At 36.9% G+C, this 25,516-nt stretch overlaps 1 protein-coding gene across 1 annotated transcript in view; it reads left to right on the top strand.

Moving 5' to 3' along the window:
- The window catches only part of LOC124783678 (calcium-activated potassium channel slowpoke), an 867,461-nt gene that overhangs the window by 563,772 nt on the left and 278,173 nt on the right, over positions 1-25,516 (top strand). The window contains exon 15 of the mRNA XM_047254040.1: positions 10,742-10,771. Coding sequence (XP_047109996.1) covers positions 10,742-10,771 — 30 coding nt within the window. The remainder of the gene's footprint in view (positions 1-10,741; positions 10,772-25,516) is intronic.

The following is a 25,516-nucleotide window of genomic DNA, read 5'->3' as shown; positions in this document are numbered from 1 at the left end:
AAATGTGCAGCTGTTGGCTACATCATTTACTGTAGACAGTACTGCACTTCCACCCCCTATTTTTTCAGCCAGTACGTTGACACTGAGGAAAACAAATGAAGAATTAAAAGATGGTGACGAACCAGCACATAGTGTTGTGATTGGTTCTTGTGATTATGAGCTATCATTAGTCTGGCATGTTAAGAAGGTTAGCCAAGCCTGGTTTCCAGGAGAGGAGTTGTGGCTGATTGTGTGGCTGTTTAGGGAGCTGCAGAGGGACAGAAAGGGAAAACCAATGGTGAGATAATTTAAGAGAAGGGGGGTAGCTTTTCGAGATGAAGTCTGGCATGCTGTTTCAGTTTGAAGTTGGCTTAGAGGACAATACCACCAAAGAAAACATGAGGGGCAAATAAGTGCAGGATTTTGTAGGAGAGAAGTCTGTTGGAGTGGAAATTGGCAGATGACGCTGATTAGTCAATTAAGAGCAATAAATTGCTGTATTTGCAACCGTATAAGAGGTTGGTGTAGAGCGAGAGTAACTCCCAGGCACAAGTAAGTTTCAAGAAATGTAAGATCTTTGTTTTGATATTACAAAAGCATGTGTTCAGCATGAATGAATGTGTGATGGGATTCATCACGGCAAAAGAGGAGGGTGTGAAGTGTTGGAGATGGTGGATGCCAAGAAAGAACAAACAGAGGCTGGAAAAAGATAGAAAAATGCAAGAAAAGCAAGGTAAAAGAGTAGAAAAATCAAACAAATATTGTGAGAACAGCCGTAATGAGCTGGCAAGAATTTCCTACTGGAAAAGTGATCTGTATGATGCAAAAAAATTTGATTGGGGAAAAATGATCAATTGGGAAAGTCAGGGCTGAAAGAGGAAGTCGTTAGAGAAAATGTAATCCACTGTGTTTGGCAAATAACGTAATGCAGGAGATGGCAGTAAAAGTTGATCAGAAACTTATGTCTAAAAACAAACAGAGGCTGGAAAAAGATAGAAAAATGCAAGAAAAGCAAGGTAAAAGATTAGAAAAATCAAACAAAACATGAAAGAATTGCATGTAAGTGAGGTAAACGCTGTAACTGGCAAAACATATATTATCAAAGAAGAGCCATCTGTCAAACAACATGTCATGTGCCAGCTGTTACGTGCACACTGTCTGGCCTTTCACATCAGCGTGACTACCATCAATTTATCAGTTAGGATGACTCAGTGTAGGTAAACGGTGTATACTGGCAATACATAATATCCTTTTGCAGAGTATGCTTTGCAGCATGACAGTTGTGACCTTGGTACCTGTGTCACCGCATGTGCCATATTTATGCTTCCCCTGGCACCAGTTTCTCATGACTCTGCAGATGGGAACTGGCATAACAACATGGCCTTGGGTCTCACCACCCATCTATCCTCAATTCACTGAAATTTCTTCAGCCTCACCATTTCTTCACAGTAACTATTCCTGTCTTCATTCCCTGTTGGTTTTCTATATCTTCCATTTTCTGACCTGTCTATGTTTCCTCTTATCCTCCCTTCCTCCCCCCCCTCCCCTTTCTCTCTTCTCTCATATAAAATAGACTTAACTTTCAGCTGTTGTTAACATGTTTCAGCAGTAATGTCTGTTTTGTGTATTACACCTTTAAGCTGTCAGGTTTTCAAATCTCTGGTGCAGTACCCAATGACTAGTCTTTCCTTCTTATCTGATCCCGTAAGTCTCCAACTCTTCCCACTTCCTAAACATCATCAGTTCTTTTCCTTCACCACTCATCCTTCCCCTTCATCCATTCTGCCAAAAAGAAGAGCCACTGGCTCCGAAAACTTGCAAATTTTAAATTCCTTTATATGTGTGTTCTCATGCCACCATTTTGTGAGTAGCTTTTTTATCTGTCCAGCTACATTATATTTCCAAAAATTGATTAATTTTGAGGCTGTACAAAAATGAATTCTTTGTTGTTTGTCCTCTGTGAATTCCTATATCATTCATCTGATTGTGATGAAACTTTAGTGAGTTTTGTGTATGTGCCCGTGGAGATTTCTGTATGAGTAACAATCACATATGACCAATACGGTTGGGTTTAGGAGGGGGTGATGTAGAAACTGAAATCAGAAATGTCTGGATCAGTGTCAATCAAATTTTGTATGTGTGTGATTCATTTTTTGCACAACTTTTCTTGGAAAAATACTTTGGGGATAATATACCTCACAAACACCTCTAGGGCTGGAGGTGAGAAGATGTGATATATACAGATATTTGATAATGGCATACATAAGTATCAAACATGTAGTTTCCATTGTCACTTGACTTACTGGTGATAGTCATTTTATCATTTCACCCCTAGAACAGATCTGAAGGTGGTCATTATAGACCTAAACTGGTAGTCTGATGACAAAAAAATTTGTGACCGTAGACATGAAGTAAAGGAAATTTATCCTAGAGTATATGATGGGATGGGAGTGCAAAGATAGTGACATAACAGCATACCTTTGTAATGTCTGAAGGATAATCTACCAAAATTGGCACATGTGTCACTTGCTGTGTGGAAAAATTTACTGTGGGTCTAAGATATCCATATTATTGCTGAGGGTGTGGATTCAGTGAGAATGGATGATATGTAGAAACCTCAAAAAATATTCTGTTTGTATTGCTGTCCTGTAATTGGTTGACTTGGAATCTGTTAAAAGTAGGAAGTAATTTTTTTTTAAATCTGCGTTGTTCAGTGCGACAATCACATTGTGAGAATGAGCACTCCAGTGATCCAATAATTTTGCCAGCACATTTTGGGGCTAAAGATCATGTGATATGGATTAATACCATAGATACATTTGAAGTTCTTGGCTTTTTTTGGAGAAAGAAGTATCTTCAGAATTCATATGAACCTGTAGGGTGTAGTTTACTGGAAATACAAATGAAATATGTGTGTGTTTGTCTTAGATATAATGCAATTTTAAATTATGTGGTCACATGTTTAAATTCATTTGAATTTTCTGGTGTGCCACAGCACTGATTCTCACTCAGAAATGTGGCCCAATAATTCTTCAGCACGGCATTAATCCACCATGATTGTGTAATGTAACCATGCTCGCTGTCAGAAATCTAAAGCTAAACCTCATCAAAGTGACAGTTCTGAATGGCAACTCAGAAGGAGAGGACATTCTGAGTTCATGTATTCCATCATTCCCACCAACATGCCAATTGATTTCAAGTTACTGCAGTTCCCCATTTACTTGGTGTTGTCAATGACAGTCAACAGTGTACTGGATCAGTTGCTTCAAGTGCGTAGATTAAATCTGGAAAATCCATGGTTTTCACATAGTCAGTTATATGTTGGATGCTTATGAGTGTGACAGCTGAAAAATTTATTTGTTTTTGCAGAAGAAAGAAAGAACACAAATGTTGTATTGCCCATAGCACTTGCATTAGTTTTTTTCAAACTTAATTTGACATACAAAATATCATTATCATTTATTTTACACATGTCAGTGTGTCTGCTTGGTACATGTGTATCTACTTAGAAATTAAAAAGTGCATTGCTATGCATGTCAGACACAGGTAGCAATGCAATGTATTAAGTGATCTAGACAGGCTTATTCACAAAACATCAACTTTTATCATGGACTCAGTCCAGAAGTTTATTTCCTTGACTAGTGCAGTAAGTCTGCGAGTGTCCATTACCATTGTTCAAGACATGTTCATTAAGAATAAGAGGCACAGTTTTTAAATGAAGTTTCTGGGTCACATTTTGATAGCAAGCTCTCTCTCCTTTGAGGGTCCCTCAAAGCACTGAATATCCTTAAGTTCCTTAGACACATTTCCTGTTTTATGATTCCAACTCAATTACAGATGGCTGATGTGTGGATCAACAGTGTTTACAAATGTAAATATCATGAATATTATGTACCCAAGAATGGATTTAACTAGCCATTCTTTATGTTGTATATGATAAGCCACAAACATACATCTGACATTAAGTGTAAAATTTCTTGACTGATCCTCAGTCACAACCTTTCCATCTGTTTCCTCATTCCAATTTTGAAATGGTTCTCATAAATCACTTGCATCCCATGAAGTCATCTGGGATGCATGTGAAAGAAGACCTAAAGCTGATCACCACCTTGAACTCTAAAGATGCCCAGAATTAATTGATTTTTATTGCAATGTAGGCAGAAGGTGTCAGGTGAATACAGGGTTATAAACACAAAATCAAATAGGGGTAATGCAGGAGTATGTTTAATAATGAATAAAAAAATAGGAGTGCGGGTAAGCTACTACAAACAGCATAGTGAACGCATTATTGTGGCCAAGATAGACATGAAGCCCATGCCTACTACAGTAGTACAAGTTTATATGCCAACTAGCTCTGCAGATGATAAAGAAATTGATGAAATGTATGATGAGATAAAATAAATTATTCAGGTAGTGAAGGGAGACGAAAATTTAATAGTCATGGGTGACTGGAATTCGAGAGTGGAAAAAGGGAGAGAAGGAAACATAGTAGGTGAATATGGATTGGGGCTAAGAAATGAAAGAGGAAGCCGCCTGGTAGAATTTTGCACAGAGCATAAATTAATCATAGCTAACACTTGGTTCAAGAATCGTGAAAGAAGGTTGTATACATGGAAGAAAGGTATCAGATAGATTATATAATGGTAAGACAGAGATGTAGGAACCATGTTTTAAATTGTAAGACATTTTATATGGTTATAAACTGTAGATTAAAACTGAAGAAACTGGGAAAAGGTGGGAATTTAAGGAGATGGGACCTTGATAAACTGTCTAAACCAGAGGTTGTAGAGAGTTTCAGGGGGAGCATAAGGTAACAATTGACAGGAATGGTTGGAAAGAAATACAGTAGAAGAAGAATGGGTAGCTCTGAGGGATGAAGTAGTGAAGGCAGCAGATGATCAAGTAGTGAAGGCAGCAGATGATCAAGTAGATAAAAAGATGAGGGCTGGTAGAAAACCTTGGGTAACAGAAGAAATATTGAATTTAATTGATGAAAGGAGAAAATATAAAAATGCAGTAAATGAAGCAGGCAAAAAGGAATACAAACGTCTCAAAAATGAGATCGACAGGAAGTGCAAAACTGCTAAGCAGGGATGGCTAGAGGACAAATATGTGGATGTAGAGGCTTATCTCACTAGGGGTAAGATAGATACTGCCTACAGGAAAATTAAAGAGACCTTTGGAGAAAAGAGAGCCACTTGTATGAATATCAAGAGCTCAGATGGAAACCCAGTTCGAAGCAAAGAAGGGAAAGCAGAAAGGTGTAAGGAGTATATAGAGGGTCTATACAAGGGCAATGTACTTGAGGACAATATTATGGAAATGGAAGAGGATGTAGATAAAGATGAAATGGGAGATACGATACTGCATGAAGAGTTTGACAGAGCACTGAAAGACCTGAGTCGAAACAAGGCCCAGGGAGTAGGCAATATTCCATTAGAACTACTGATGGCCTTGGGAGAGCCAGTCATGACAAAACGCTACCATCTGGTGAGTAAGATGTATGAGACAGGCAAAATACCTTCAGACTTCAAGAAGAATGTAATAATTCCAATCCCAAAGAAAGCAGATGTTGACAGTTTTGAAAATTACCGAACTATCAGTTTAATAAGTCACAGTTGCAAAATACTAACGCAAATTCTTTACAGATGAATGGAAAAACTGGTAGTAGCCGACCTCGGGGAAGATCAGTTTGGATTCCGTAGAAATGTTGGAACACGTGAGGCAATAGTGACCTTACGACTTATCTTAGAAGAAAGATTAAGGAAAGGCAAACCTACGTTTCTAGCATTTGTAGACTTAGAGAAGGCTTTTGACAATGTTGACTGGAATACTCTCTTTCAAATTCTAAAGATGGCAGGGGTAAAATACAGGGAGTGACAGGCTATTTACAATTTGTACAGAAACCAGATGGCAGCTATAAGAGTCGAGGGGCATGAAGGGGAAGCTGTGGTTGGGAAGGGAGTGAGAAAGGGTTGTAGCCTCTCCCCGATGTTATTCAATCTGTATGTTGAGCAAGCAGTAAAGGAAACAAAAGAAAAATTCGGAGTAAGTATTAAAATCCATGGAGAAGAAATAAAAACTTTGAGGTTCGCCGATGACATTGTAATTCTATCAGAGATAGCAAAAGACTTGGAAGAGCAGTTGAACGGAATGGACAGTGTCTTGAAAGGAGGATATAAGATGAACATAAACAAAAGCAAAACAAGGATAGTGGAATGTAGTCGAATTAAGTTGGGTGATGCTGAGGGTATTAGATTAGGAAATGAGGCACTTAAAGTAGTAAAGGAGTTTTGCTGTTTGGGGAGCAAAATAACTGATGATGGTCGAAGTAGAGAGGATATAAAATGTAGACTGGCAATGGCAAGGAAAGCGTTTCTGAGGAAGAGAAATTTGTTAACATCGAGTATAGATTTAAATGTCAGGGAGTCGTTTCTGAAAGTATTTGTATGGAGTGTAGCCATGTATGGAAGTGAAACATGGACGATAAATAGTTTGGACAAGAAGAGAATAGAAGCTTTCGAAATGTGGTGCTACAGAAGAATGCTGAAGATTAGATGGGTAGATCACATAACTAATGATGAAGTATTGAATAGAATTGGGGAGAAGAGGAGTATGTGGCACAACTTGACAAAAAGAAGGGATTGGTTAGTAGGACATGTTCTGAGCCATCAAGGGATCACAAATTTAGCATTGAGGGCAGCGTGGAGGGTAAAAATCGTAGAAGTAGACCAAGAGATGAATACACTAAGCAGATTCAGAAGGATGTGGGTTGCAGTAAGTACTGGGAGATGAAGAAGCTTGCACAGGATAGGGTAACATGGAGAGCTGCACCAAACCAGTCTCAGGACAGAAGACCACAACAACAACAGGCAGAAGGTTAATCCGAATTTCTGTATAAAATCAACTTTTGTAATATCTTAGACCAGAAAAATAATTTATGCATTGTGGGTTCAGCAGCTGTAAAATGCAAAAGTAGATCCCACAGCATAGATGAAGACCACTGGCTGGATTTTAAACTTTATTCCATTTTATTTCATGCCACTCCTGTTTTGGGAAGTATGTTCATCATCAAGTGGCAAGCACCTGTAAATATAAAAAATATGTTGACTAAATATGAAGAAACTGTTCTTCATTAACATATTAAATGGTGAAAGCCTGTGGATCTGATATACTATAATGAACTATGTGAATCAGAAAACAACATGCTGTGTTTGTGATCTTACATTCAAATGTCAGCAATCATAAATAGAAACCTACTAAAAGGTTGTCAACAATGGCAATGCATGAAGATCCAACAACCTATTCTTCTCAGTTGTTAGTTCCACTTGTCTCCTCAAAGTTTGCTTGAAAAATGCATTCACTTTCTATGACTTGTTTGGTACTCGAGATTTTAAGAACATTGGTGCAGATGAGACACATGCAATGAAATTACTTCTGAGTTCTTACTTCCTGTATACTTTTTAATCCATCCAGTGCATCGACAGCCCAAGGAAAGTAGTTTGCTCTTCCCAAGATACCCACTATTGTCCACATAGTGCATACCATAAGTTCCCGAATTAAGATAGTAAGAAATCCAGTATCAAAGGCATATAAATTTTTAGGGTAATATGCCATACTGCTTTTGGAACTACATTTGTCATCAAGTGGCAAGCATCTGTAAACATAAATATGTTGACAATTTCAAGGAAGCAGTTCTTCATGCCACATATAAAATGGTAAAGGCGTTGGCTCTAATATCTATAACAAACTATGTGAATCAGAAAACAACATGTTGTGCTTGGGAACTTGCATTCAAATGCTCAACATGAGTTTTAGTCTTTGCATGGGCATAGGTGAGTGTTCTTTCAATATTGTCTTGAATTTGTTGCTCAGAGTCCTCTAGCTCTCTGTTGAGTTTAACTGTTCATGTCTGTTTTAAGATATAGTAGAGAAAGAGGTGACAAATTTGGGTAGTCAGATGAATGGTGCAACATTGAGATTTTGTTTTTATTGGGAAGTGTAATAACATAACATGATAGATGTTCTACCTGAATGCAGAAATTATTTGTGAATGATGTCACTGCCATCGAAAAACATTTTCTCCATATTTGTTTTCTGAAAGCAAGTGGTTGTAACCAATTATTGTGATTATCAAAGATCACTAATTTGAAAACAGTTACTATGTTTTCAGCTAGTTGACATGTCTTTGCATACATCAGATTTGTGACACTGAATAGACATGCACTGAAAGGAAAAAAAAACTGTGTGTTTATTTTACTGTCTATATTATTCCATGAAATACTAATAGAATTTCCAGGCCAAGCAGCCTAATAATTTATAAAAGTATATATAAAGATGTATAATAATATTAATATGAAGACAACATCTCTTGCTTCCAGCTCATTTCTGCATGTTCTGTGATATAATCATTGTATATACTTTTTTTAAAAAAATTGCATTTCAGTTGCCTTGAACCTTACTATTTGGTCACTGAAATTGTTGTAGATACATATGGAAAATAGTCTATCTTGTTTAATTCAGGGTAGACCACTACTCACTAAATAAGAGTCAGTGTTAACAGTAAACTGGTGAATAAAAAGGACAATATCTTTGCTAATAATTAGTACGAAGTCCTTCTTCAGAGTTCTTAAAGAGTTATCTGATACACTTAACATGTTGTAATCCTTTTTACATGCTTCTCTATTTCTCTGTTTGGTGAGTTGTCTTACAATCTATCCTCATATTCTCAAATATGTTCTGTCCTGGGTTTTCGTCAGTTCATCTTTGTATTCTGCACTCATGTTCAGCATCAACATTCTTTTATACATGGATGAAGGCCAGAATTTCTTGTAATCTCAGTTGTTTTAGAACAACGCTTATGTAGTATGGAGAATGTACCTATGATCTCAATTGTTCAAACTGCATCAGATCATTGTTATGAAATTCTTGAGTGGTTTACAACATGATCAGACTTCTCAGTGCAATACAGTCTCTTCACTGCAAATATAAGCTGGTGTCTCTGATGTTATTATTATTATCTTTTAATAAAGCTACAAGAATATCAATAATATAATTTCTAATGTATCATTTCTTTCTCTTTTTTGCCTCTTTGACATTACTTTCAATTTCTCATCAGCACTGAACTGTAATAAATCTTCCCTCCAAAACTTAAGTACCACATTAGTTGACATCAGTAGATACTAAGTTAGGCACCAAATTTATTGCTTGAGAATTATCTAGTGCAAGGTGTAATTACATAATTCTCTGTAGATTTGTTCTGCAGTTGAGTTTTGTGGCTCAACACACATAATATTATCCTTTTGTGTAGCAATAGTATTGTAAAACATTTTCAATATAGAAGATATTTTTTTCTCTTGCATTTAGCTTTTTGTTACATTTTAGAAGTACAATAAATGTAGTATGTTCCTTCTTCACTGCACTTTTTAGCCTCTACTACATGTTTCTTAGTTTGATTTTACTTAGAGAGATGTATGTACTGTGTATGCATTTATTGAGCATTTTATGATAATGTAGTTGTATTTAATCCTTAGTTCATGTTTCCTTTGTATAGATTCTTGGTGTAAGACTTAGCAGGGAAATATAGCTGAAACAGAATTTTTATGTCTTTACTGGAATTCAGACATAGTAAATATATTTTAATGGAAATGTGCACATATTTTCTTACACAGTATAACACAGAGTAGTGATATAAATTGAAATCTTGTAGAAGCCATGTGAAAAGATAGACAGTGTTGTGTACCAAGCGAAATGGTATGTAAGGGTTCATATCTTCCAGTCAGATGTTATCAATACTAAAATTTGTGCCCTATTGAGAAAAATGAATAAATGAAAAAAATAGAAGAATAGACAAAAGAACTGTTCTCCCAAAAAGACTGTTGCATTGTAGCCAACAGATGCACCAAAAAACTACAATATATCAGTTGCAAACTTTATTTTACTCTCTGTTGTGAAATATTTTATTTAGCATAACTATCTGCAGCACTTTCCAGTTTTCCAGAAGTTACAGAAGTCCATTATTTCCACTGGTTCATAGTTTCTCCAACAAATGAAATTAATTTAAATTTAAAAAAAAAATTTGCAAGAGGTGACACAGTTCAAAAAGCTAAGCTAGGAAGAATTAACAATCAGTGAAATCGTCACATGGATCAAAAATAGTATGTTAGTAACTCGGTTCTGTTTATTTATGCAGATGTTCAACAAATGAACACTTTTGCTTTTTTGCAACTCCTGATGTGTTACATTAATGGCATACACAACTGCTTATTTACCAGTGAAGTTCAGTTGCTATAGAAGTACAGGATATGAGATACTGTCTTTATTGTATTTTCAATATGTGGAACCCGTATGGGATACTGAATGGTAACACATTTTTATAGGCTAATGGTAGGAAGTACAATTTTGTTCAACTGGATTATGATACTGTCTATTAATGGAACTGTATGGAGTCCTGAAATTTTTAAAACAAATAACTAATAAGATTTTTATGAATATAAAAATTCTGTTCAATGGCTTCCCAGAGTTTTAGTTTTAGGATGCATAGTACTTTTATTTGATTTAGAACATACTTATGTGTGTAGATGTAAGAAAAGGGAAGTTCAATACAGAATTCCTTTAGAAAGAGGAAAGGAAATTCAGGGAAAGGCAGCTAGGTCTTATGTGAAGAAAATTCTTCTTGTTTAAACACAGAAATGGTGACCAACACTTGCTTAAAAGTCTTATTAACAATCATTCAGCACTGACTTTAGTTTCCTTTTTACAGGTGAAGCAGGCAGGGAGAAAGAGGAGGCATGTAAGTAACCCATATATTTGTTCTAGTAAGTAACTCTATCTTACTGTGGAAAATAAAGTTTATGTCTCCTAATAATCAATATATTTTCATATGTGTAGAACAGTAACGTGTGCAGAAACAACAACAAATTACTTGACATTGTGAGACAGAAAAGAAGACCATATTTATCATTAGCCAGTGCAAGCAACATAACAGTGCTTTCATCTTCAGTAATGCAAATGACAGAAGCTGACACTTGACCTTAACAAACGTTGAGAACCAAGATATAGCATTTTGTGTGACAATTTCTTTTTACATTCATTTACAAGTTTCATATTTGTCTTTCTTGTGAGATCTCTGACTTTCTCCCTTTGTACACAGAAACATCTTTTGGTGTCCTGAAAGATTTTGTTTGTTTTTGAGTGTAACTATGGTTCCTCAAGTCTCAACAGTTGTTAAGTATGCATTCATCATCCGTTGTACATTTTTCCTTGCTTCTCTTTATATGTTTCATTGTTTTTAACAAAGAATTGTTTGAGATTTGCAGAGTGAACATTTAAGACCAAGTTGTGTTTAAAATATTTTTGAAATTCTTATGAAATTATTATCTGTGGTACAGTTTGATTATTTATGATCTTGCAATATCATTACATCCTGGATTTTCCATTATTTCTGTTTCTGATATTGATAATTCTATTAATTTCATAATCACATCCATGTCATCTACAGAAATTGCTATTTTGGAGAAGCTGTTTAGTGTCATTTATAGATCACTTATGTATGTTAATATTAGAAGGGGATCTAGACTCATGACTTGAGTAACTTTGTGTTGATGATTCCCACATAGAGTCTGATTTTTATTTATGTGGAGCAGTGTGTTAATGTGATTCTTAATTTCTCTTATTATTATGGAGGTAATACTCCATCAACCTAAAGTAGATGCCATAACACACAATTATATAGTTTCACAATTTTTTGCTTGAGCTTCAGTTCTTCCATAAGATCAAATATGATTGTTTCCAGAAGCCAGGTGGAGAGGCTGAAAACAGATTATTGTTTGCCAAGTAGACTTAATTGCATTATATCTGCTTTCTCAAATAAATTTTGAGGTATTGCAACTGAGTCTGTAACTAAGTATGTTTACTTATCTTCACTTTTATCATTTTATTTACTAGGCATAATGTGTGTAATTAAATAAAATGCAACACAGGTCAACATATGTTGTTGAAAGAATAAGATGAAAAAACAAGACACAGCATTTGGTTAATGGGTTTGATTTGATTTGATTTTTTATTTGGTCGTGTTGATAATATATGTACAAAGGGGGTGCTAGTAATATAGGACAAGTCTAGTGAAATAATACAAAATTGTGTGAGCATTTTATGTATCATTCAAATGTTTATTTTCTATGAACAATTGATTACAAAGAATATTACAGCCTGCATTTTACTGATTTAAGTTCAAGTGAGTGCTTAAAATGTCCCTTCAATGAAAACACGTGACAGACGCAGAGCGTACAAAATTGTTGACAGACACATTGAAATTAGCACAAACAGAGCTAGTTAAACCACGTGGAAAGGAGGCATGCTTATCTGGTGGGGAGACCAGATTTATTATCCTGAAACTTTCTAATGCACCGAAACTGTATACCAGTCCAGCACTCAGATACAAACACTTGCATATCATGCTTAGCGCTCTTATAAACTGTTCTGTCCTGAAATAAAGACTCAGTCTTCCAATATCTCTCTTCTATTTCACATTTATATAGTGGTTTTTCTTGGTATCCAAACACTCACGTGAGAAAGAATAAGATAGAAAAGGCAGGCAATAACCCAGTTTCTAGTTCTGGACCAGCACACTGTTTCAATCTATTAGTAAGTTTTGTCACAGTGTAGGCACAACTATAGGATGGAAACATCATTCAACAGTTCCATGCCATATACTTTCTCTCAGGCACAGCATACATTTATGATTTGTCAGGAGGTTTTGTTACACGGTATATACTCCACTGCAGTGCAGAAGACATTTCTGATAAAATTATTTAATTTTCATGTAACTAAGGATATCTTGATTGCCAGATTATATATATAGAAAGAAATATTCCATGTGGGAAAAATATATATATAAAACAAAGATGCTGTGACTTACCAAACGAGAAAGTGCTGGTAGATAGACATAATAAAAACACACAAACACACACACAAATTTCAAGCTTTCGCAACCCACGGTTGCTTCATCAGGAAAGAGGGAAGGACGAAAGGATGTGGGTTTTAAGGGAGAGGGTAAGGAGTCATTCCAATCCCAGGAGTGGAAAGACTTACCTTAGGGGGAAAAAGGGAGTGGTACACACACACACACACACACACACACACACACACACACACACACACACACACACACACACACACATATCCATCTGCACATATACAAACACAAGCAGACATATCTGTAATATATGTATTTAGTATGTCTCGTTTGGTAAGTCACACATCTTTGTTTTTAGGGTAACAATGTCTGATACTTTCCTTGGTTTAAACTGATGATTGGTATTTGGTATTAGACAGTATTCCCATTCCTGTTCAGAAAACTGTTACTTTTTGTGATGTGTGTCAAATCTAAAGAAGTATAATAAAAGAATATTACTAATGTAGTGAGTTTTGATTTAATGCTCATTTGTGATTTAATATTTCTCAAATATTCACACTCAGGTTACCCAGATTAGTAGCACCAAAAGGAGGCATGCATTAAGGTGACAAGCTGGAGGTACACAAATCTATACATATTGTGTGGAAAGTGTATTGTCACATCATGATACATTGTTGGTTACATCTTAAACTCATGCACAGTTCTGAAACAATCAAGTAGAGTGATATTGGTAAATGCCTGAACAACAAAACAATAGTATGTAAAAAAATTTTGTCTTCAGTGGTGTTTACAATGAGCTGGATTTTAATAGCCAACAGTGATTCAGATTTTTTGTACAGCCTGAGTATTGATATGGAACAAAGGTCAGAGATACTTGGGCTTCATACCACATCTGCAGCTTGCTCTCATGGAGAGTGCTGCCACAATCTCAGGCATATCATATGTTTCTGCCCATTGGCAGAACTGAGTCCATAAATATCACTGTCCCACATTTGTCCAGCAGTTCTCATTATTCTCTGAGGACTTTTATACACATAGTTGAAGTTTGAGTCTCTGATCTTGCCTCTGTGTACAGTTTTTGATTTGAATTGTTCCTGGAACTATTTGCACACTGTTTATGAGTGTTGCTGTGCTCTGGAAATTGCAAATGCCTTGATGTTCACTTTATGAACACAGCCATCATTCAGAACAGGAACTGCCTGGTTGTTCCCCATCTCCACATACCTCCAATGTGAATTATGAGAAACTGAGTTCTACATACACCAAAATTAGAGAGAAAAGTGGCAATGAGGACTTTCTCAACACACTCCTATTCATTGTGAGATACGGATCTTGTTTCTAAAGCTGTGTCAACAGCAGTTGCTGCTGCAACATCAGTTACAGTAACAGCAGGAATTACTGTTACAGATACTATAAAATCAAAATTATTCATCAGCTGCAGCGACAGTGTCATCACCTTCTCCTCAACCATTTGCTTGTTTTGACAAGGTAAATGAGATTTGGGAGGTCTGTTTACCCTTTTTTGTTCTTCACTGCGAGGCAAGTCAGATAACTGATGATGAATGTTAAAGTGCGCCCTTATTGCCTTCTAGCTACAAATTGTACAAAGTTGAGTAGAAACTATTTCCACTCTCAAACCTCAGTAGTTTGAGTTTTTGTGATGTTTGAAGTTTGCTGACTCACTATTGTGATCACCAGTTTCAGTTAGGCTAATATTTAATCAATGTGTTTAACAACATAAGAAAACATATACAGAATAGGCTACTTGTTTGCAAGGCTTAGCACACAATTGTGATTTTTCCTATCAATGGTGTGGTGCATTGTATGCAGAATCATTAATCCTTTAAGTTTAATATATGTCTGTTCCCTTACTGTGAAGGTAGTGCAAAGGCTTTGAAGTCATCTCATCCAACCCTGAATGACATGCTAAAAAATTGCCAAAGCTCATGATGTAACAGCATCAGTGCGAGCTATATTTTGTGATACTTCTGGTGTCAACTTTCTTAATAGTCATTATGTTCTACAGTCAACTGAAGACATCTTACCAAATTCATCATCTGATATACCCAGCATTGGGTCAACCAGTGATACATTGAGTGTGATTCACTAATTACAGCTGTTGTTATCAGTCCACTGGCCTCATCATTGGTAGACACAGACAAACAGAAGCCCTTTGTTCACTGTTGGTGAAATTTATAAAAAATATTCCTCCACATCATTGTAAAAGATCCCAGAAAAGTTAACGCAATCAAATCCTGTCCAGATTGCAGACCAAGGCATTGATGCTGTCACTGCCCTTTGCATGATATCACTTGTTTTGTGTGCTACTAATCAGGACATTTAATGTGTGCCGTGGCAGCTGTGTGACAATAGCAAAAGGCACCAGTGTGTTGCTCACGATCTTCTCAATGCCAGTATCAGCAGCAGATGGGATGTAGCTGTAGCAGGAAGTTAATAGAGCAATGTTGGAATTTCAGTTTGAGACTATGACACCTAAGTCTCTGTAAGTACTGGCACATTGGCTCCCCACAGGTGCAGTATCCTATCTGCAGAGTGGTGACAGACAGTGGACAGTCAGTCATGTTGTGAGGTCAGGTCATAGTATAATATAAAAATGTCACTCAATAACTAACCCTGATGGTACTAAATTTTTGGGCAACAACAAACATTTTGGCCTATAGCCACTTACGTCCATTATAGTTTCTAAATTAAAGATCAAGTGAATCTAATTTCAACCATGATTCAGTTCAAGGAATGGGATAAGGGATGTGCACAAATATACGGAAATGTTTGAACCTGCAGTAGGTTATGCAAGAGTTCCAAGACAGCCGGCCGCTGTGTCCAAGCAGTTCTAAGCGCTTCAGTCCAGAACCAAGCAGCTGCTACAGTCGCAGGTTCGAATCCTGCCTTGGGCATGGATATCCATGACATCCGATTATGCCCTAGAGTCCTCTCAATCACTGCTAATCATGACCTGAAATCATATCCAATAACTTCCCACACCATGACTCCTGTAGTAACACTGACATGACTCTCCCAAACAATGAAAGAATGTGAGCTCTTCCCAGCTCACGACCATACCCACTGATAATGGTCATCCAACGTAATGCAGAACTGTGATTCAAAGTTGAACATAATGCAATGCCATTCACCAGCAGTTCATGCTTCCCAGTCACTGCACCACTCCAAATACAGCTGTTGATGTTGTGGTCTAATGCCAGACTACATTGTAATAGTAATTTCCCAGTCTGGCTGCTGTAGCCATGAGCCAATAGTATGGGATGACACAAAATGTTGTAGTGAGACCATTATGTGTTCTCAGATGGCAGACACATATGTGAAATGGTTATTGTGTGCTTGGTGCACAATACAGTGATCCCCCTTGTGGTGGTCAGATGAGGTTGACAAGAAACTTGGTGATCAATATGCCTGCCCTCACATTCTGTAGCAGTACAACATCAGGCCACTGTCATATCTGAATACGTCATCAGTCTAAATATTACATGACTCTACCAGCTGACCAATTGGAGACCCACAATGTGGCCCCTTTCAAACTCCATCAGGTGCTGATAATGCTGTCTCCAACATGTGCATAACCTCTCTGTCTCCTTCACAGTGATCACTTAACATATGATTCTTTTCCTACTCATATACCATACCAGCCCTGGTAACAAGGCTAAACACAAACAACACTAATGCACTCTGCCGGCCATTCTACCCGTTATAGAGAATTGCAACGTTAATTATTTACATAGTTAACAACAGTTTGTACATGTAGGCCTGATAAATTCAAATCCCTGGGGCCCAAGCCACATGGAGGCCACAGCTCTCTCAAGGGTTCAGATCACCTAGGGAGCTAAGTTGGCATACGTTGGACTGCTATTGCAAAATAAATTTTGTGTCATATAATAAATAAAAGAATGTTACCACAGCACCAACATAATCAAACTTTCTTTCCATTTCAGTTCTTCCATTTTGTGAGTCATACAGGCCAGTTGGATTATGTTCTATTTTGTGTTTAATCTTAAATGCACTATTTTTTCTATAGATATCATTCACTAAAACCACATTGTGATGGAGTCAAAAAAGTGCTTTCTTTAAAAGTTCTTGGAAATCCTATCAAAACATTTCCCCAATAAATATATATGGCAGCAGCTGTGAAATATTATTATGGTTTTGTATGTTTGCCAACATCATTCAGAAGTCAGGTATTTCTGGTTCCATCACGAGGTGATTTTTAGGAAAACCAGTACACAGAAAATATTTTGCATTCAAGAGTAAACACAAAACAAAATATTTCTGATTGTAATAAGTAGTCCTGGAAGAATTGTGAAACAAGAAATGAAATGACGTGTTGTGGTACATTGGCCATACTGATGCTCAGAAGTGAAGAAGTAATGTTCTTCTTTTGTTTGTCTGTGGAATAGCCAAGGAGGATTTTAACCTCCTTGAGAAAGCCAACTTACATTGGAGCTCTCATGTTACTTGATGCGATATTATGCCTTGGTCAAAGAGGCTTGGCATTCAGAGATTCAGCTCAGAAAATTGCAGATCCAAATAATGGAAGTTTCCTCAGAATATTTGAACTCTTGAGTCACTGTGATCCAGTTATTACAAAACACATTAGCAAGGTCAGAGACCGACAAGAATCTGAAAAGTCTTTACATGTGCATTATTGGTCATATGATATTCAGAATGAATTTATTTCTCGTTGTGCCCATCATGACAGGCGTACCATCTTGGAAGAGAAAGAAAATGAGAAGCATTATTCAGGTATTATTGCTCAGCTTCTGATTCAAATAATATTGAACAAACAACATTCACCCTGCATTATATTTACTTCAATAAATAAATTGATATAAACAAAATAGATGAACAGTTTTTGGAATTTGTAGAGGGCAGTTAGAAAATGAGAATTATTATTGCACATTTAATTTGATCAATACTTGTGAAACACTCAATTCAGACAGGTATTCTGCAGACAAGGTTATGATAGCAGAAGTAATGTTAAAGGGTAATATAAAGGAGCTAAGACACATGTTCTTCAGTGAAATCCTCTTGTAAAATCTCTCCATGTGCTCATCAGAGCCTTGTTATATGGAGTATAAGTAGCTGAGAGTTGCCAAGAAGCAGATACTTTATTCTATGAGATTGGCCTTTTTCACAGCCTGCTCAGTAACAGTAACAGTAAAAGTTCATAACGGTAGGAAACTCTGAAACAAGGTGTTGGAAGATCTTTATACTCCATGTCTGATACCCATTGGAATGCTCAGATTGACATTTCAATATCAATCACAGCTCACTTGGATAAACTTACCATTGCTATTGAAACTCTCAGTAAGTTAAATTTTTCAACTGAAACACATTCTGTGATACAAGCGGTTCTGTCTTATGTCAGATGATTCAGGTGTTTAATCGTAGCACCTGTTTAGATGAAGTTGTTGGCACCAGTTGACTTTTATATACAGGGTGGCCCATTGATGGTGATCGGGCCAAATATCTCATGAAATAAGCATCACATGAAAAATCTACAAAGATCGAAACTCATCTAGCTTAAAGGAGGAAACCAGATGGCGCTATGGTTGGCCCGATAGATGGCGCTGCCATAGGTCAAATGGATATCAAGTGCGTTTTTTTTTTTTAAATAGGAACCCCCATTTTTTATTACGTATTCGTGTAGTACGTAAAGAAATATGAATGTTTTAGTTGGATCATTTTTTTCGCTTTGTGATAGAGGGCGCTGTAATAGTCGCAAACGTATAGTATGTGTTATCATGCAACATTCCACCAGTGCAGATGGTATTTGCTTCATGATGCATTACCCGTGTTAAAATGGACTGTTTACCAATTGTGTAAAAGGTCAATATTGTGTTCATGTATGGCTATTGTGATCAAAATGCCCAACAGGCATGTGCTATGTATGCTGCTTGGTATCCTGGCAGACATCTTCCAAGTGTCCAGACCATTCGCCAGATACTTATGTTATTTAAGGAAACAGGAAGCGTTCAGCCACGTGTGAAAAGTCAACCATGACCTGCAACAAATTATAATGCCCAAGTAGGTGTTTTAGCTGCTGTTGCGGCTAATCCGCACATAAGTAGCAGACAATTTGCACAAGAATTGGGAATCTCAAAAACATCAGTGTTGAGAATGCTACATCAACATCGATTGCACTCGTACCATATTTCTATGCACCAGGAATTGCATGGCAATGACTTTGAACATTGTGCACAGCTCTGCCACTGGGCACAAGAGAAATTACTGGCCGATGAATGCACGCATTCTGTTTATTGACGAAGTGTCATTCACCAACAGCGATAACATAATCCAGCATAATATACACTATTGGGCAATGGAAAATCCACAATGGCTGTGACAAGTGGAACATCAGTGACCTTGGCAGATTATTGTATGGTGCGGCATTATGGGAGGAAGGATAATTGGCCCCAATTTTATGGATGGCAATCTAAATGGTGCAATGTATGCTGATTTCCTGCGTAATGTTCTACCAATGTTACTACAAGATGTTTCACTGCATGACAGAATGGCAGTGTACTTCCAACATGAAGGATGTCCGACACATAGCTCGCGTGCAGTTGAAGTGGTATTGAAAGCATATTTCATGACAGGTGGATTGGTCGTTGAAGCACCATACCATGGCCTGCACATTCACCGGATCTGACGTCCCCGGATTTCTTTCTGTGGGGAAAGTTGAGGCATATTTGCTATCGTGATCCACTGACAATGCCTGACAACATGCGTCAGCGCGTTGTCAGTGCATGTGCAAAAATTCTGGAAGTCAAACTACTCGCTGTTGAGAGGAATTTTGTTACACGTATTGCCAAATGCATTGAGGTTGACGGATATCATTTTGAGCATTTATTGCATTAATGTGGTATTTACAGGTAATCACGCTGTAACAGCATGGGTTCTCAGAAAAGATAAGTTCACAAAGGTACATGTATCACATTGGAACAATCAAAAGAAAATGTTCAAACGTACTTATATTCTATATTTTAATTTAAAAAACCTACCTGTTAACAACTGTTTGTCCAAAATTGTGAGTCATATGTTTGTGACTATTACAGCACCATCTATCACAAAGCGTAAAAAGTGGTCCAACTAAATCATTCATATTTCTTTACTTACTACATGAATATGCAATTAAAAATGGGGGTTCCTATTTAAAAAAAAAAAAAAAAAACGCAGTTGATATCCGTTTGACCTTTGGCAGCGCCATCTAGTGGGCCAGCCATAGTGCCATCTGGTTTCCCCCTTCAAGCTAGACAAGTTTTGTTCTTTTGTAGTTTTTTCATTTGACGCTTATTTCATGAGATATTTGCCCTGGTCACCATCAAGGAACCACCGTGTGCGTGTGTGTGTCTATATATTCAGTCTCCTACTCCATTAAAGTGTCAGAGCACTAGTATTCTTTCTTGATATATTTAACCGTTGCACACTCATTCATGATTCGTGTGACTGGAATATTTGTTCTTTCAAAGCCACAGTGAGAAACCAAAGACATGGTTTATGACTCTTTTTGTTTTACTACATTCCAAATAATTTTGATGTCAAAAACATTATACAAGGTCTATCATAATAGCTGTTACTAGTTTTCTGAAATAACGGAGGGCATTAAATTAAACATGTTTTTTCATAAAGCAGTGTCCAGTAATGTGTAGTTGTGAATTTACACTGGAATGTAATAAATGTGCTGGAAGTAATTCACTGCAAAGCATGATCTTTACAAGGGCACATCAGGCAGGTGTGCTACTGCTTCCTTTCTATGGAACTATTGTTAGTTGTCATCAGTTGACTGTAGAACATAATGACTATTAAGAAAGTTGACACCAGAAGTATCACAAAATATAGCTTGCACTGATGCTGTTACATTATGAGCTTTGGCAATTTTTTAGCATGTCATTCAGGGTTGGATGAGATGACTTCAAAGCCTTTGCACTACCTTCACAGTAAGGGAACAGACATATATTAAACTTAAAGGATTAATGATTCTGCATACAATGCACCACACTATTGATAGGAAAAACCACAATTGTGTGCTAAGCCTTGCAAACAAGTAGCCTATTCTGTATATGTTTTCTTATGTTGTTAAACACATTGATTAAATATTAGCCTAACTGAAACTGGTGATCACAATAGTGAGTCAGCAAACTTCAAACATCACAAAAACTCAAACTTCTGGGGTTTGAGAGTGGACATAGTTTCTACTCAACTTCGTACAATTTGTAACTAGAAGGCAATAAGGGCGCACTTTAACATTCATCATCAGTTATCAGCCTGTCTTTCCCAGTTTCATTGAAAAATAATGTTATTTATGAGGGCTATTCAGAAAGTAGGGAACATTTCCATCTGAAGACACATGCCAATCGCGTATATTTTGGTATGTGCATGCTCTGCAGCTCAGTTGTCATCCATCCGTGACAGTAGGAACGTCTCTGTGCGTCAGTTTTTTTTTTTTTTTTTTTTTTTTTCTTTCAAATTTGAAATGTGTGCTGCAATCGAAAATTCTGCCAGTTATGAGATGCAGTTTGTGATACGGTTTTTGATAGCAAAACTTAAGGAAATTTACCGTGAACTGTGAGAAGTGTATGGAAACAAAGTAATGAGTGAATGTTCTGTCTGGAACTGGTGCATTCAGTTTAAAAGTGGCTGAACCAACGTTGATGATGAAGAGAAGAGTGGACGCCAAACACTGTGACTGTCAATCTTGTCGCTAAAGTTGATGAAATGGTTCGTGAAAACCATCACTTCACAATAATGGAGCTTTTGCTTTCTTTTCCACATGTTTCATGGACTTTGTTGTTTGATTTTGTCGCTAGAAAGCTGTGTTACCACAAATTTTGTGCACGATGGGTGCCCAAAATGCTTACAGAGCACCATAAACAACAGCAAATGGGGGCAACGTTGACATTTCTGGAGGCCTACCACAAACATGGTGATTCATTACTGGATCAAATCGTAACCATTGATGAGACTTGGGTGAAACACATCAATTGCAAGACAAAATTACAGTCCATGGAGTGGGGGCACACAACATACTCCCAAAAGTGAAGGAAATGTTTGCAAACCTTCTCAGCAAGGAAGTTGATGGCAACAGTGTTTTGTGATAGGAAAGGTGTGCTTCTTATTGATTTTCTCAAACATGGAGCAACCATAAATTCTGCCCGGTACTGACAAACTTTTGACAGCATTAGAAGAGCAGTTCAAAACAAATGCCAAGGGAAGCTGACATCCAAAATTTTGTTTTTGCACGAGAATGCCCAACCTCACACAGAAAACCACACTAGAGAACTCCTTAATTCATTCAAATTGGAAATTTTCCCTCATCTGCTCTACAGCCCTGATCTTGCACCACTTGTTTCCCAAGATGAGGAACTGGCTTGCAGTGCAGTGCTTTGATGACAACGCAGAACTCCAGGCAGGCGTGACTCACTGGCTGAAGTCTCAGGTGGCAGAATTTTATGACAAAGGTCTTTCAAAGCTTTTCCAATGCTATGATAAGTGCCTCAATGTGTTTGGTGACTGTGGAAAAGTAGTATGTCAGTCATTCTTTCAGGTATATATAATAAAATGTATTTCTTGTAGTTAGTTTTTTTTTTTTAATGGCAAAACGTTCCCTACTTTCTGAATAGCACTCATATTTTAATACCTGAAACTAAGTAAACAAATTTCACAGAAGATATACTGTGACAGATAGTAACCAATTAACTTCAGTAGCTCCTTTTTTTTTCATGGTAAGAAAACTGATGGAGCAAAAGCGTGTAAAATCAGAATGATGAGCACTAGCTTTTGTACAGAAAACAAAAATTAGCAAACACTGTATTAGTGATACAGAAAATTATGAACTCAAATGTTGACATGTACTGTAATACTGAATAAGTAAATAGCGGCTTGATGATACACATGTGTATGCTACTGTATGCTCTGATTCAACCTATTACACCATGAGCAACTGTTAATTCACTCGAATTCTGTTGGCAACATCTCATGCAATGTATAGTATCATAGTATGAACCAGTGGAATAATGCTTCTGTTGAAGCACATAATAGGCAAATATGTTCCTCTTTAAAAGACCGACACAAAAGTAGATAACATGCTGCCTCAATCTTCATTCCACTTTCCTCACCAAAAATTTTTTCATATGAACATATTCCCACATTTTAACACACAATATTCTAAATTATTGTACCCAGTCTATATTTGTAAACATATTTCTGCTCTTATAAGATGAGTTATTGTATTGCAGGATATGAGTCCATATTGAAGATATGTAATATGACTGATGTTGTGCACAGTGAAATATCCAACTGGTCATAAGACCAGAAATATGTTTTTAAAACAACAACATGTCACACACAGGTCAGACATATTTTAAAATTTTGACATGCACTTTATAATGGCTATAAAACTGAAATCATTGCATAAAACAATTAAAAACTAACAATCAAATGATAGAAATTTGTTTCAGAAAATTCTACTTGACTGTGGTGCCCCACAAAGGAAAGATCATCAACACCTCCTCTTTCTTTGGAGCCCACTTCTTCATTCATCTCTGTTTGTCTTTCACTGACAGTTTCTCTCTTCCACCATCACTGTCCCCTCTCTCTTTCACTCCCTCCACTATCACTGTCTCTCTGCTACTCTCTTTCAGCACAAACAAAGCATGAGTATATATGCATGCCAAAATTTTTGGTGATGTGCATGGAATGAAGCCTGAGGCAGCTGTTTCCCCAGTTTTCTGTAAATCTTTTCAAGAGGAATATATTCATCTTCTTGTGCTCTGATGGCGGCATTTTTCCATTGGTTCACCTGCTTTGCCTGCTGCAAATCCTATAGATCAGTAAAGTTTTGACAGTTAATTTATACACTTTGACACACTTGTATATTTTGATACATATAAACAACAAATAAGTATGTATAATATAAAGTTAACAAACAATTGTTTGTTTTATACTTTTTCTCAAGACTCTACTCATCCGCTGCAGTTCATTGAAAATTCCCAGCTTATGATTTGTATCATAAAAGAGTAAAAATGCTGTTAGAAATATTTTAATTAATTTCCCATCTTCCCAATTTTACATAATTTTTGGCTGTCATTTTCTTATAAGGAATATTAAGACCCTTTATAGCCTATTTTTTGCTACTGCAATACCATTTTGGGCATGTTTGTATAGATGTGACTTGCCCATTATACAGAGACAGTGCATCATAAAATTTTACCAGTGAAAAAATGCTGATTATAAACATATAGCCCCCTTCAACCCTTCTGCCTCCGAAAGATTGCCCATCACAACAGTCTTTTATGTGTGTGTTCTGTGGCCACATGGTGAGTAGATTTTTTTTATCTATCGAATTAAATAATTTTATGACTATAAACATAATTTGATGACCTCAGAACCTTTCAATGCTCCCTTGCCGTGTGCCCACAATGTCATTTGAAACTACGTTTACTTGTCAGAATGGTTATTACATGCTTATTTTACTGCATTCATACAACAACTTTGAACCACTGGTTCTTAGTAATGGATAATGATACTGATAAAAGTTTAAATGTTACCTAACAATATCTTAGGAATATACGGCAAAACTTTTGACAGTCTGCCATTAATTGAATCTGCAAAAGTGGCCATCACCACAAATTGTACTTTTTGTACCCAAAAAATCATGGTTTTCCGAGCTTTCTCAGGAACTACACACAAACAAGTTGTGCTCTTGTAAACCATCTGAAGTCCTCTCTAGACCATACCTAATGCAAAAAATTTTCTCAACTTGCCTGGGTTGGAGTAAGTGTGTAGTATTTAAATTTTGATCCTGTACTGAAGATAGCTGCAGTATACCAGTTCTTCTGATGAGTATACAAATGGTCACTAGGCCAAGGGCTATCCAAAGCAGTTGATGCCCGATACGCCCACTAAACTCGCTGGACAGAACAGGTAATTAGGATTGTGGAAAGGGGCCAAATAGGTTGTGGTCAGTTCCACCTTCTAATTGTAATTTATTGTAATTTAATAAATTTTACAGCCAGAAAAAAATAACCATAAGCCTTAAATTTTAAGTAGCTGAAAACAGATAATTAAATACTGGTGGCACTCAGGAGCGTCCAGGGAGGTCTGTCTGCCCTCGTTCACTTAGGTGAGACAGGTGGTGAGCCCAACTACACTTTATCCATTGGAACCCAACTAGGAGACAGCCACGGACTGACCGACACAATGATTTGCTTCCCATCAATCAGTACATGAGAACTCAAACAGGAAAGGTTACCGACGTGATAATCCACAATGGAGATGTATTAGCTGTCAAAATTACACATCATGTTGGACAGCAACAAAAGGTGAGGAAAGGACGCTGCCTAAAATTACGTTAGTGGCCAGGGCAGGTAACTGGAACACTAATGGCCACTAGGCAGAAAATTCCACTGGTGCACTTGAATTGTAGTCAAGCAAAATAGTTAATTGCACCACATAGCGGCTAAATTTCAGCAGTAGAAACACTCGGTATTGCTCACAGGAAAACCTCGCCAACAGCAAACCACCGAAACGAACCACCACAACAAGAATTGACATGGCTTGGGTAGTTGAAAACACTACTCAACATTGACA

Source organism: Schistocerca piceifrons, chromosome 1, assembly GCF_021461385.2.
Source record: "Schistocerca piceifrons isolate TAMUIC-IGC-003096 chromosome 1, iqSchPice1.1, whole genome shotgun sequence".
Taxonomy (NCBI): Eukaryota; Metazoa; Arthropoda; class Insecta; order Orthoptera; family Acrididae; genus Schistocerca; species Schistocerca piceifrons.
Note: the sequence above shows the minus strand (reverse complement) of the source record. Positions and strands in the feature narration are given on the sequence as shown.